The 15,420-nt window shown below is 34.2% G+C and overlaps 1 protein-coding gene across 1 annotated transcript in view; it reads right to left on the minus strand.

Moving 5' to 3' along the window:
• The window catches only part of ADAMTS6 (ADAM metallopeptidase with thrombospondin type 1 motif 6), a 255,576-nt gene that overhangs the window by 85,962 nt on the left and 154,194 nt on the right, over positions 1-15,420 (minus strand). The window contains exons 12-14 of the mRNA XM_033109798.1: positions 12,978-13,085; positions 3,083-3,228; positions 915-978 (exon numbers count right to left, since the gene is read on the minus strand). Coding sequence (XP_032965689.1) covers positions 915-978; positions 3,083-3,228; positions 12,978-13,085 — 318 coding nt within the window. The remainder of the gene's footprint in view (positions 1-914; positions 979-3,082; positions 3,229-12,977; positions 13,086-15,420) is intronic.

Here is a 15,420-nt window from a genome sequence, read left to right on the forward strand (position 1 = left end):
ACATGGGAAAATAACTGGCAGGTTTTTGTTTTTTCAAGATAGGAGAAATAACAATATGTTTGTATGATTATGGAAAAATCCAGAAGAGAAGATGTTGGAAAAATCATCTACATACTTATGAAATAACCAAGGTAATAGGGTTGGAGAGCATGGGAGTGAAGATAGTGGGTAATAGTCTGATGACTCGAAATTAAAAGCTGTGGCTTTTTAGATAGGAGAGAGGAAGAATCATCTGGAAGGAGTAATGAGATATAAAAAAGATAGGCAATCAACTTTCAGGCCCAGTCATTCAAGAGCTAAGGGGGAAAACACAAGTCCCCAACTTCAAAGAGCTACAGAGGACTCAGTATCCTCGGGGAGAGCCAGTTTCCATTAGAACAAGAAGGTGAAGGGAAGGGAAATTCAGAGATGTCAGGATATAAGTGATTTTGCTGATGATGAATAAGGAATTCCTGAGGACACAAAAGTTTTAGCAGTTGGACAGGGATAGGAAATAGCTTTCTGGGCTTGGATAACAGGGATGAGAATGATGCGGGAGTCTGGGTCTTCTTGCAGTGGCAAACATAACATGGGATATAAAGCATAATAAGACATTCTCGGTGGGCTCAAGAAAGACAATGATGGCAAAGCTGTGAGCGTTTGGAGGACCAGGGCAGCTCAACAGGTATGTAGCTCTCTCTTGATTCCTATTGGAGGAGAGTGTATTTTCTCCTAGTGCTGGAGCTTCCTCTTGACTCTTGTTGATGGAATGGATGGACCTGAAGCCAGTTCCCTTCATCATTAACAATTATAAAAATTTATGTGACCATCACACATGTGGATTTCTGCTCGAATAGCTTACAATTAAAAAAAAAGTTCCCTACTCTGAGTGAAATGTAAGCTAATTTTTCATAGCAGAGTTTGGTTTTACTTACATCTGTGTTACAGGAGCGATACCGTTTCCTTTCCCCAAGGCAATATTTTCCACCTCCTGAAGGTCTGAAAACACATTTTGTTTAACATGTGAATATAATGTATCTATCCACATAGAGAGTACATATATTATTGCTTGATGAAAACATATTAATATTTACTTTAAGAAAATACAAAATTTGACAATTTATTAGTTATTCAAATAATCATGCTGGTGATTGTTAGGAATAATTATTATGATTGTTGAATTTAAAATTAAGTCAATTTACTATGAGTAACGTTATGAGACTCATCATGATTTACATTCTAAAGATAATTCAATTAAATCAATATATTTTCTAACTATCATAGTAAACAGGTGATCAGTTCAATGAGAGTTTTAAAATCACTTATTTATAATGAAAAGTCATTTGAATCATATTCAACAAAACCCATAATCTGATGCTATATATTTACCAAGTAGGAAATGTAAAGTTTGTTTTTTTCCAGACTGGAAACAAGGAGAGGACACTAAATAACTCTCTGGAATTTAGTAATTAATGCAGAAATGAATTTCTATTTCATTTCAAACATACAGTTTTAAAAAATTAAATCTAAACATCAGATGGGTTTGCATTACATTAATACTTTATATTATACTCAAATCAATGAAAAAGTGAGTTGTCAAATATTTGATTTACATAAGTTAATTTTTGAAGTACTTAACATTAGGGAAAACCATATGTTATTATTTGAATGCTATTTTTGAATGGAGAAAACTAACTTGTCCTTTTAAAAGAGGTCCAGTCATTCTCTTAGGTATCTTAAGTATTTAGTTATTAATTTACAGTAACCTACATTTGAACTTAGGTTAATTATTCTGTACTTGTTTAAAAAGAATTGTCTAAATTATAATTTTGGCTCACTGGTATCAATGGGGTAATTAAAATTACAATTTTGAATGTATCTTGAATGCCAGTGAATGCTGACTCTAAGCAAAGAAAAAAGATGTCCCAGCTTGAACCAGCTTAGGAAAAATGGGTTGGTCAGATGAAAACAAGGTAGTGAAGATGGTGGTAGCATGACTAGTTTATGAGTGGGTAACAGTGAGCTTTATTTAGCAGGAGGATAATAACGATAAAAAGTAGGAGAATGGAAACACACAACTGATATAAAGGGAAACAATTTCAAGCTAAAAAGAGAAAAAAGAACAGGAAAGAGACATTTAGAGAGAAGAAGCAAAGAGAGGGATCCTGAGTTAAAATGAGGAAAACAAGGTAGTGGGCAAAGAGAGGGATCCTGAGTTAAAATGAGGAAAAAAAAATAGACCATCTTTTACCCCAGAAGGGGTGGGGGGGAAGGGAAAGGCAGAATTGATATCAGAACATCATTCTGCACCAAAGTATTTGTCAGCAAAGAAGGTTCTCAACCTGAGCTCTAGACAAAAATGCAAGCACTTGACCTGCAGCTGCTAACGGAGCAGTTTAGCTTCCGGAAGGATGGGGAAGACCAACCAGAGGAACAGTCTGCCTGCAATGAGCACTGGTGGGGACAGCCTTACTCCAGGGGGGCTCTGACTGGAGAAAAAGAGGAGTGGGAGAGGAGCAGTCTGACCTGCATAAAGCTCTCACGGGGAGAAAAGTGGTGGCAACTCCGGAAAATGATTAACGGGGGCATGTGAATGGAAACTATTTTAACACACGGGCAGTATTCTTTTCATTGTGATTTGTGATGCGAATCAAGGCATTTCAACCCTTGAAGTGCTCTCATTGGTCCTTTTAATACTAATGTAGCAGTAATAATTTTATGTGACATGTGCAAAGACCTTAGGTTTCCTGGGAATAATGGTAGGGTAGCTAAGACCAGACCCAATTCATCCATAATTCAGTAGTTTTTAGAGGAGGAAATCTATCTGATTAGTACTAGATTAAAAAGTCTGGCTATACCTGGGATAGATACACACTACTTTTCTTTTTTCTTTTTCTTTTGTTTTAAGTTACATAGTACGGGGCAGGGAAGAAAAGGAAAGTCTGTCTAACAAGACTCTTGCTTTCCTGTGCCTATTGCTTGTTCTGAAGACAAGCACTTGGCTCCCTAGTGAAACGTTTTTACAGATAACATGTGAAACCACAGCTTTGAATCATTTCCAACTGTGTCTTTTTGTTGGCTCCGGCTTACTTTAGCTACTTACGCTGGACTGTCACAGTGTCTTAGGGATGAGGAGACGCCTCCCCCGCAGGTCCTGCTGCACTCTCCCCATAGTGACCAGGCACCCCAGCCCCCATCTACGCTCTGGGGCCAAGTGCCAAAAGGAACACAATCTCCCTGATAACACCACTGCAAGATTTCACAGAAAACACAGAATTAGCTTTTAGGCAGATAGACCTATCAGGATAGAAATACACAAGGGTCAGGCAATGACCAATTATAGGCATTAGCATTCTCCCAATAGATAACAGACTGAGGGTTCTTTAACTGTGTTTAGACATTGGTGAAGGTGCATGTGATTTGCAAATTATCTTTAGCTAGGCAATGATTTATAAATCTCTGACACGTACCAGAAGTCTAAAAAACTTGACTTCTTTTTCCTTTTTTCTCCTACTCCAGACTTTTAGTGTTTCTCATTACAGAGACCTCAAAAGTCTTTTTTAGATATTTTAGTATTAAACATTTTTTTCTTTATATTCCACTATTATTAGGCTCATGGAATGATAACGCAATATGGAAAGTTCCCCAGTAAGGAATTTTTATGATGGTAATTGCTTTTTCTTTAAAAAAAAAAAAAAAAAGGCCCGGTTGAGGCTACAATAGTAAAAGAATGTGTTGTGGCATTTCATCTACATGAGTACTGCAGACATAATAAAAGTAATGCCAAGACACTAGGGATTGGGTACAAAAAAACCCTTATATACGCTGACTAGCCGTGTGTATAGCCCCTACACGAACATGTGTCCTGGAATTCTTCTCAGCTTTACCCTCGGCAATAAACCACACATACTGCACGTAAGTAGAAAGTCAGGAATAATTTATCGAGATGCAGACATCAAATAATCAGCTCATAACTCTAACATGATAAATCTTACTTGCAGAATATGGTAAAAATGAAAGACTTTTTAAAAAAAAAACACAAGCATTTCTAGGCTTTTACTGGTACATTTTTTTGTGAATTATCATCGAACGTTGACAAACCATACTGATGCTATGAAAGTCATTAGTTTATATAAATAACAACAGGCAACATTATTAGAGTTGAATAACTGTCAGCAATGTTAGACTGTTAAATACAAATTCAACCTCATATTGAAACATAAAGAGATTATGACATGTGATGCTTAGAAACTAATCAGTTTATTATACTAATTCAATATACCCAGAATTATTTTACTTTTCACCTTTTTCACAGCTACCACTCTAGACCAAACTGGCAAATGGAATAGCTTCTTACCTGGTCTCCCTGCCTCCACATTTTTCTACCTATAATCAATCATTCTCCAGTAAGCATTCAGAGATATCTTTTAAAAACAAATTATCACATTATGTCTCTATTTTTGCTTAAAAGATTGTGGTGGTTTCCTACTTCCCTTAATTCTGGTTAATAGTGGCCTTTGGGATCTAGTCCCTGCTCCTCTTTTTCCAGTCTCAGTCTCTCTCTCTCTCTCTCTCTCTCTCACCACACACACACACACATACACACACACATTGCTCCAGACACACTGGCCTTCTTTCTCCTCCTTAATACACTAAGCTTTCCTTCCATAGGGAACGCATTTGCTGGTCCTTCTGGGAATACTCTTCTCACAATTCCTTATGCTGCTGTACTCTCATCATTCAGTTTCATGTCAAGTGTCATTTCAACAGTGAGGTCTTTCCTTGACCACCTTTATTCTGAAGTAGTACACCTCGCCAAGCCCCCTACATTCTGCTCCCCCCACTCCAGGATGTTATAGTGATTACATCTTCCTGTTTTAGTTCGGTCTTTCCACTTCACACTACTTTAAATTACCTGGTTTATTTTTCAAATTACTTCATTGTCTCCTCTCATTGGTATGTAAAAGCCACATGTGCTTATTTACATTTAAACTGATTAAAATTAAAAATTCAGTTCATCAGACCCACTAGCCACATTTCTAGGGCTTCATAGCCACATGTAGCTAGTGGCCATTTTGGACAGAGCAGATCTAGCACATTTCTATCATCACAGAATGTTCTATTGGAAATGCTAAATGTCTAGAACAGTACCTAGCATGTAGTAGATAAACAACAAAAATGTATTGAATGAATGAAGACATTAGTTAAATCTTAAAATTCTGTGTCCTGTTTTGGTTCCTACATGTCAGGAAGGAACTGGAAATACTGGAGGGTAAACCAAGTCCAATTCATCTTTGTTTCCCTGGTAGTTGGCACTCAGTAAACGTTTGAATAGTTGTAACATGAAAGACTTTTTAGAGAAGTGCTGAGCAGTTATTATTTGTCCATAAAAATTTAGGCAAGAGAAAGTCAAAATTTGGTTGGCTATAAGGCAGAACATTCTGACCCCTAATCTAATAAATATTTAAGTAGGACATTAAGGCATATTAGGAGGTTTGACAATGAAAATTACCATGCAAAAACCATCTGTCCAAAACGATGAAGCAGAGGTAGTTGGCCGAACCGATAATACATTATCAACTCTGAGAGTAGGGCTGCTGATAATGTACACTTGAGAAGGAGAAAATGTTCCATCCAGCTGCCAGCTTATGACTTACCGAATCGATCTTGAAGACCAACTATTTGTATATGATATACCAACTGTGTTAGACCTTCACCTATATAAAAGGCACAACAATGGGCCAACTAAACTCCAGTTTTACATTTTTGGTATTAGAAGTAGCTGTGTGTAAGAATATTTATGCCTGTATCTATTTTCCTGTGAGAATACTGAGTCATGCTGTATTAACCAGCAATTACTCATTTTTTTCCATGGTTTCAATTAATGACAACACTTAAAAAAATACCAAATCTTAAAAATTTGCCTACTTTGTTTCAAGTTGGAAATTTAGCATTACTGATTTTAATTAACATTAACTTGATTTTATATTTTATGAAATCACTGAGCTGCATCTAAAACTCAAAGGAACTTTAGCATTCATGTGGTCTAAGTACTTCATTTTTCAGATGAGGAAACCAGAGCTTGAAGGAGGGTAACTTGCCCAAGGTCACTTACTGGTAGAAAAGGGATTATCTATCCAAAATTACAAAAAAAAAAAAAAAAAATCAGCACAAAAAAATCAACTAGAGGTGTAGAATTATATATCTGAAGACATTAAAGAATACTCTAATATACTTTACTGGACTATTTTTAATACATAAAATACAAAATAACACTAGAGACTAAAAAAAATCCACTTAGTTGCAACACCCACATATTATTTCAGACTTCCTTGACTACTCATAATTGGTAGAGAAAAACATTCACTTTTTCCATTTTTCTGAGGACAAAGAAATTGTGAAGGCCATAAGAATACTGAAAGATGTAGGTTCCAAAGTTTTTAGCAATATTGTTATACATGTTTCCTGGAGTTTCCCAAAGTGATGGACAGGGAAAAAAGTAAAAAAATTCTCGTTTTCCTTTTAAAATTCTTATGGTAAAAGATAAATGCAATATTTAGTTTGCAATCTGTTGCTCAGTTCTCATCATTATTTAACACCTATACAGCAGTAGTATTTCATAACCGCTTTGCTAGAACCTTTTACTGTATAAATTCACACTATTGATTATATCTATTCCATGGAGTTATAACATAATAGACAATTATATCAGAAAGTTAAGCAACAAAGACAAATAGGTAAAAAATGAAGACTTCATAATAATATTATAAGTATTATTCATTTAACAGTTGACAAGAAACTGTCTACTTTAACAACTAATTCACACTTAGTCAAGTAGTTAACAAGCTAACAATTTCAGTCTGTGTTGTAAACCTGAGTTCTCATTCTAACAATATCTTTAGTCCAAAGTCAGTCATTTATTTCTTTTCTTTAGTTTCCCTAAATATGAAATGACGACTACCTTTAGTTTTTGATTCCAATATGGCTTTGGATTAGGACAACTTTAGAAATTATTTCTATGCAGACATACCTTCAAAGAAGTTAAAAATCTATCAAAGGACTTGTTTGATTTTGATCTCTGGCATAGTGTTCTTTTATGTTTTGTTTAGCTCCCCCACCTTGTATTTATAGGAAAGGACCTCTTTGGAATTCCTACTACTTCCCTCCTCTGGTAGTAGTATCTTGATGTAGCACATGATTTTAAGAGAAGAAACTTATTTAACTTAATAATAAGTGCTTTGAGAAATCCATAGGGACTTCATGTGGATCAAGTTATTTGAATTAATTTTCTAGGTGACTACATGAATCAATACATGCTGGTTTTAAGTCATAAGTAATATGACTGAATTATACCAAATAAGGCAACTTGAAGTAGATAAATCCTATAAGCACAGAAAGGTGAGAATTTCGGGGATTCTGTTTTCTATTTTTATCCTTCTTCTTCTTTTTTAATTTTTTTTTTTTGTCTGAAGTTGCCAAACCTGTAAAAGCTCTATTTCCATAGGCATAGAATTTTACCTCCTTTCTTAAACTAGAAGAGTTAAATCTTCAATGAGAACTAGTTTCTAATATTTGTTTTGACAGATTATATGTGTCAAGATTATATCAAGTAATATATTCTAAGTTATCAACAACGTTACTTCAGCCCAAATGATTTATATAGATTGGACAAATTTGGCTTTTTTTTTTTTTTTTTTTTTTGGCTAGTTCAAGTGTAGTTAATCAGATTCAGAAAGGTGAAACTATTGCATTCCAAGAATAAAATCTTAGATTGTTTATTTTTGTTTTTCACATTCCTTATAAATAAAACAATGTATTTTTAAAACTATCTAGAAAGATGATATATTCCAGTGAGGCTTTTAAAAGTTTTCTTAAGAAACAATTATTAAACACATCTCTTGCTATCAGACCACTGAATTTCATGATCCACATCAGGGAATTGTCTTCAAGCAAAAGACATTCTAAATCAAAAAATCTAATTTTGAGAATTTGTCAGAATTCCACAAAAAAAATTTTCAAGATGAGTATGCTGTAAACATTTTTTAAAAATATTTAAAATATACATATTTTTTAACTAGAGTAATTTTAAGATGTGATTATGGTAGATCTTGTACTATAGCCAGCACTGGGTCAAGCCAGCATCTGGAATGAGAGGCCGCTAAAGAAATCCTAAGATTTTAAAGGAAGTAATATTGGTGATTCAATATAGAACATTCTTCCCAAGTCAGAAAAGCTGAAAGTTGGAGGACAGCGCTATTAAAAGCCTTATCTTTCCGCTGTGCAGGTGCTGGAATGCTGAAGCTTCTTTCAGCCCAAATCCTAAATCAGAACTTGTCATCCCATACTATTTAAATTTCTAGAGCAATTGGAAGAGCTACTCCTTTTTTTAATTGCTGTGTTCATAGCTTGGGAACCAGTCAAAACATATTATATTCTACTCTCAGATCTAAGCCTGCAAATATCCTATTATATATCCAGTGCTTTAGAAGAGCATATAATCGTCCTATTCTAATCCAGCCCGACATTTCCCATGAAAATATATTAGGAATCAATGTCATATATATGTAAGTCCAAATGCTGGGCTATATCTCTAATTGGGTGTTGTAGAATCACTAAATAAATCTTTCAGCAATAAACCAAGCAATTGAAACCCTTTTTGTAGTCACCATCGGAGCTTGCAAGGATTGGGTTTTGATTATCCTTAATACCCTGTTCAGTAACAATCCCAACACTTTCACTTCTATCAAAATTTTTACAGTCTAAATCTTTGTTTATTATATCATCAAATATGGCATCCCTCCGATTGTTGTCCAAAGTGCTATTGCTGATGCGATGTCTAAAGTGTGTTTTTGTCTTAAAGTTATATTGATTGATATGTAGGAGTTTGGTCCATGGACACACAGTACCAACCAGCGCACTGTCTGGGCTCATCAAATTTCCTCCTTTGGTTAATGCTACTGTCCCTAAACACATCCATTCAGACCATATGGTTCTTATTCAATCTTTGAATGGCTTATTCAGGCAAACATCCAATGGCTGTAATAGCAATGTCAGACCCCCCAGGACTCACCCAAAGATCAGTTTTTAATTTTTTGGCCATATTTCTTACTCCATCTGCTAAATGTGCATGGAACGGTTCCCATACTTACATGGAACATTTGTGGAACTGCGCCCTCGGGCAGGGATCCCATATCTTTTGCAGCCAGAGTTTGACGAGATCATTGTGGATCCAGTCCTCTGGATATGTCTATGCTATCACTTGAGCAATACTTCTCCCCCGACCATTACAAACAAAAAAAGATTTATTCAAAAAACTATGAGCAGCTTTGGTTTTATCCTTCTGGCTAGACAGGATGTAGGTTCTTGCGTGTTTCTTCTGATGAGAGTAGTTTTGAAATTTACAGTTTAAGATCAGAAGTTGTGTCTATTCCATTCATGTTTCTGAGAGAAACTCATGCTTATACCCTCTGGTGCTTGTCAGTTAAGACAGTCTGAAAAAAAAAAATGTTCTGCCCACAATCACCTAAGGTTGGCAAATAATAATCAAAAGTAGTGATGATTTCCTAGTGATATATACTAGCACCTTCCCTTGGAGGAAGCCCATAAAAATCTCACTGAGATATTATCTCATTCCATCGTAACAATATCTCTGTGAAAAATGCAGAAATAGATTATCTCTCATTTTAAAGTGGAGAGTCATTATTTTGCCAATTGTAACACAATCATGTTTTCTTAGCTCAATATTCTGTCCACAGTAACTTCTTATTGTGATTCCTGAGACAAACTGTTACAGGTGGACAAGTGAAAAATCCACTTAGTATTAAAGGGTAAACTACATTGTCACCACCCATCCAAAGCTCAGTGACTCACTTTATTCCTGTGACAATGAAAATTTGCTTTTTTCTCTGCAAAATTTCCCATCTAAAGGTAAAGTTAAACCAGAAGCAGTATAGAGGGGCACAGTTTTCAACTTTGGAATTAGAAAGACCTGGGCTGGAATCTCAGCTCTGCTATTAAATTGTTGTGTAATCTTGGGCTTTCAAGTCTTATCTTTCTCATCTGTAAAATGGGGTTAAAACAGTACCCACCTCATAGGATTTTTGTTAACATTAAACAGAACAAATACGTGCCTGGCACAGTGTAAGTACTTTAAAAATATTCAGTATCATCATCATTGTTATTGGTATTGCCAACTATTTTTAGATGACAAAAATACAGATTGGAATTGTACACCTGATATCTATGTAACTTTACTAACAATTGTCACCCCAATAAACTTTAATTACCAAAAAAAAAAAAAAAAAAGAATACAGGCTGGCCACACAAAGTTGACCTCACCAATTGAAAATTCCACTTTAATTCTGTCACTAGCTCTTTGCATGGGTTTTTGATTTGAGTCAAAATTCTGAACTCCGGTTTAATTTCCAGATAAATATAGCCTTAGGTGGAAAATGTGCATTTGGCAACAGTAAACACACTTCTCTCTTAAAAAACACAAAACCGAAATCAACAACAAAAATTCATAAATACATAGTATGACAAACGCAATTAGTAAAAAATAAATTAAGATCTGTTCAGCTCACGAGTCTAATTCTTTGTACTTTTTTTCTCCTTAAAAATATAGGTTGATCTAGTTCTTTGAAAGACTATTCATTAATTCAAAATTAATGATAGGAATATATTAAGAGTTTTCTCCTAGCATGCTATCTTTTTTCTTTCTAGGAGTCTACATATGTGTTTGTATTCATTCACTCACTCATTCATTCATTCATTCATTCATTTTAAAATTTCTTAGTGCCATTCCTAAAGCAGGCTACTGAACTTCCACATCCCTGAAACAATAGCTAAGATTTGTTTTGTAGATTAATTTTAGATGGTGAAATCCAACATACTGACTTATGAAATTAAACTCTAATGTTGTGTATATGAAAGACCTCTTGGTACACAAGCTTATAAGGCTCTTAAACAATTTTTCATTGAGTCCAGATGTTCTGTTAAGGTATGTCAGAAGGTGACAAGGGTCCAAAGACAGGGTACGGAGGTAGGCAAGGGGTTCTTTTAACCAGAGCATTTCCATTTTAAAAAATAGCCTGCACCCTCCACAACTAGATTGAAAACAATTACTTGACTTGGAGCTGATGGGTCCTGGAAAAACACACTTAAAATAAATAAAAAGTTAAAATAATTTATATATAAATTATTTATATATATATATATGTGTGTGTATATATATATACACACACACACACACACACATCAAAATTATGTAGACTTCATTTTAAAAAAGGAGTTAGGGATCAAAAAGTTGACAACTATTGATTTAAATTAAAAATATGAATCTTTAGAAATCAAATATATTTTGGCCTATTTTATTCACTTTCTCTTGTCTGTGTTTATTCTTATTTATGCTTAGAAGAATTATATTTCCCTTCCATTTGTTTATCTAAATTGAAATTCAATACTGTTCACTATTATTGAGAGAGTCTTCTATATATCACTCAAAATTGTCTGTAATTTTCAAGAAATATATCATCTCCATCACATATATGCACATAGTTATAAAATATTCCATTTGAGGGTCCTGTAATTAAGCAAAAATGATAAGATATTAAATATGTGTTTATCATGTAAATGATTGGTGGGGTTGAGCTATGTCTTCTCAGATAGCCACTACTTGTGATTTACTTACTTGGAGTGATTATGTAATTTATAGATTGCTTTAGGAGAACTAGGAGGTATTTAAAAGAATAAAATTGTATGCTTTAGGTGAAAACATAAAGTAAAATAAAAGGAGCCATCAGGCCTCGTGACAGTATTATTGCAAGCAAACAGAAACTGTGGCCAATGGACTAGATTACAAGAATGATAATCAATCAATGGCAAAAAAAGAAGCAGATTCTCACTATGAATTTCCCTCCTTACAGTTGTGTATTTCTTCTAAGTACAGATTGATTTAAATTGCTACTTGTCGTTGACAAGAATTGTTGGTTCCAAAATAAACCCAGACTGTTGTTTCAAGAATGTGGTTCCTAATATTTTCTATTACTTCGGAGAAAAAAAAAAGAAGGAATTTTTGGTAGTGTGTGAAGGTCTCTGTATTTTTATTGGCTACTTACATAGTTTCAAAAAAAGATCCTTAATCCTTTAAAAATGACCCTATCAATTCATACATTTAGCATAATTTACCAACATTTCCAAACTCAGTATGGAAAAGCCATCAACATGGCACTAGGTCATGGGTCTTGAATGAAGCCGTCAGCAAGGATTAATAAACTGTGACAGCTGCCCAAAAGCTTTCATTCTTTTTATTTAAACATCAGATTGCAAGCTGAAATTCAGTGTAATCTTTGTTGAAACTAGCCCAGCTAACATGGAAGAAGTCAGAACTGGGAACAGATGACAGTAGTAGTTATTGTAAATTCAGTACACAGCAATAAATTCTAGAATTCACACATATAGCAATTCTTAAAGAACTTCAGGAATAGCATAAACTATTCCTATCTGTTTCAACAATTTTTAATAATATTTTTGAAAATGAGACTGATGAAACTAACATCATTTAGCTCCAATTTCTATGCTCAATAAATTGTTTAATTATTCTTCCATTATTAGCACTTCCATACAGCAATTTAAAAGTGACTCTAGTTAGACTATAGGTATAAAATATTTCGGGGTCACATAATTTTCTTGGGAATTATTTATCAGCAAAAAAAAACAGACATATGACTAAGCAGACTATATTATGTAAGATTGTTGTTAGACATTTACTGTACAAATATAATACACACATACATACAGAAAGGAGAAACTGACCCAAAAAAGTTACTGTAATTTCCTAAACAATGCATATTTCCAGATATCAAGATATGACAATTAACTCATTAGACTAGGAATTTATTATTTTCTCAAGTACATTTTAATTAGTATGCATGATTTCCTAGTGGTTGAGTATCAACACCAGAAATTTATCAAGTAGCTAATAATTCTTTTGAGCTTACCCCCTTTTCAATATTCCCAGTTTGACAGAGTGTTCCCTCAGCTGCTGGAATACTGTTGGTGACACAGCGGTTGCTTTTGCTGAGACACCAGAGCTCTCTACACACTTCCTAGGAAAGAAGGCAAAAGCAAGTTGTTCAGAAGTAAAGACTAAAATCATGTCCACTCTTCCATAAAATATACCCACAGTCACTCAGCATTACTTGTCTGTTGCTGGTGCTGAAGCACCGAAGATGAGGGTTTTGGAGAAGGCTCTGATGGAAGGTGGCTTACCCATTTTGCAGAATCATTTAACCATTTGTCTTTATAACTCTTACTTTAGTGGGGACAGTATATCTTAGATTTTAATGTTGATTAAGATCTTTTAAAAATAATGTGCAGAAATTTCATTAATGAAGACGAGTAGAGAAAAAGAATGAATGTGTAAAAAGGAAATATGTTTATCATTCTCAAGAATATACAATAACACAAACTTACCAATTACTAATGGAGTGTTGCCTGGTAGATGACTTCCTAGATCTACTGTAATTTTCAAATAAGGACCATTGGAAGAAGAAGAAAGAGACCATAGGAATGGGCAGCGAGTAATTTGTAAAATTCAAAGATGACTCAAGAACAATCTAGCAATTTTATTTGCAGTGCATCAACATAGCCTACTGTCATAAAAAGGAAATTTGGTTTTAAACAAATGCTGCTATTTATGTGCCACTTTCACAGCTGACCTATCTCAGATGTTGTTTGGAGTTGCCTTATCTTCTTCACTATGATTTCTCATTATCCTACTTCAGCGTGGGAGACTTACAACATTTATTCTAATATTGGCAATATAAAATACCTCATTTTGTTCATGCATTATCAAATTTTCAAATAAGCTGTCCAACATATCCTTGACTAAAGTGTTTGAAATAACAGCCAAAAGAAAAGAAAAAAAGCTTACTTTGAAGAAATACTCAAAATTTTCAGTTTCACTTTTTATAGGATCACCATCTAGCATCATTAATAATATTACAAGATTTTAATTTAAACTAGGACCACTTAGTATAAAACATATTAATCTGGGATGCAAAGATAAATTTATATATAACATTCAATTCTATTGCTATTATTCTTCAACTGCTCTTTAAACTCTCAAAACATAAGAACTATGTGACACATTACAAAAAAAAAAATTTTTGTAACCCTGTATGGTGATGAATGTTAACTAGATTTGCTGTGGTGATCATTTCACAATATATGGTAAATATTGAATCATTATGTTGTACACCTGAAACTAATATAATATTATTCATCAATTGTATCTCAATTAAAAAAATAACATGTCACATTAACACAATTCAGAAATAATGTGGCAAAATACTGAATTTAGTCAAACATTCCTACAAAAAGAAATGCCCCACAGAGAATAGCAAATTAAAGGGATCTCTTTGGGCCTTTCTCTAAGACCCTTTCTCCTCCTACTCTCTCACCAGGCAGAGAATGAGACACATAATTTCGATTAGACTTTTAAAATACTTTTAAAGAATTATCTACTTCATCTACTTTAAACTCCATTTTACTTTATTTATCTGCTTTAAACTCCATTTGGAGCACTACTGTATTAGGCGAGAGTTAAAACATTAGAAAAGAAAAACAACATGTACTGTCAATCACAATATAAAAATAAAACTTCCTGACACCAAAAATACAAACAACCCAATTTAAAAATGGGCAGAGGACATGAAGAGACATTTCTCTAAAGATGACATACAAATGGCCAATACACATATGAAAAGATGCTCAACATCACTAATCATTAGAGAAATGCAAAGTAAAACTACAATGAGATACCACCTCACTCCTGTCAGCAAGGCTATCATCAATAAATCAACAAACAACAAGTGCTGGTGAGGATGTGGAGAAAAGGGAACCCTCGTGCACTGTTGGTGGGATTGCAGATTGGTGCAGCCACTATGAAAAACAGTAGAGAGGTTCATCAAAAAATTAAAAATAGAACTACCTTATGACCCAGCAATTCCACTCCTGAGTATTTATTCAAAAAAACCCAAAACACTAATTTGAAAAATATATATGCACCCTTATATTTATTGCAGCACTATTCACAATAGCCAAGATATGGAAACAACCAAAATGCCCATCAATAGACGATTGGATAAAGAAACTGGTACATTTATACAATGGAGTATTACTCAGTCATAAAGAAGAATGAAATCTTACCATCTGCAACGACATGGATGGGCCTATTGAATACATACCATGCTAAGTGAAATATGTCAGACTGAGAAAGAAAAATACTGTATGATCTCACTTATATGTGGAATCTAATAAACAGAATAAAAGAGCAAACAAAACAAAAAATAGTAGACTCAGATACAGAGAAAAAAACTGATGGTTGCTAGATGGGAGGGGGGTTGGGGGATGGGGGAGAAGGTGAAGGGATTTGTAGTC

Source organism: Rhinolophus ferrumequinum, chromosome 7 (assembly GCF_004115265.2).
Source record: "Rhinolophus ferrumequinum isolate MPI-CBG mRhiFer1 chromosome 7, mRhiFer1_v1.p, whole genome shotgun sequence".
Lineage (NCBI taxonomy): Eukaryota > Metazoa > Chordata > Mammalia > Chiroptera > Rhinolophidae > Rhinolophus > Rhinolophus ferrumequinum.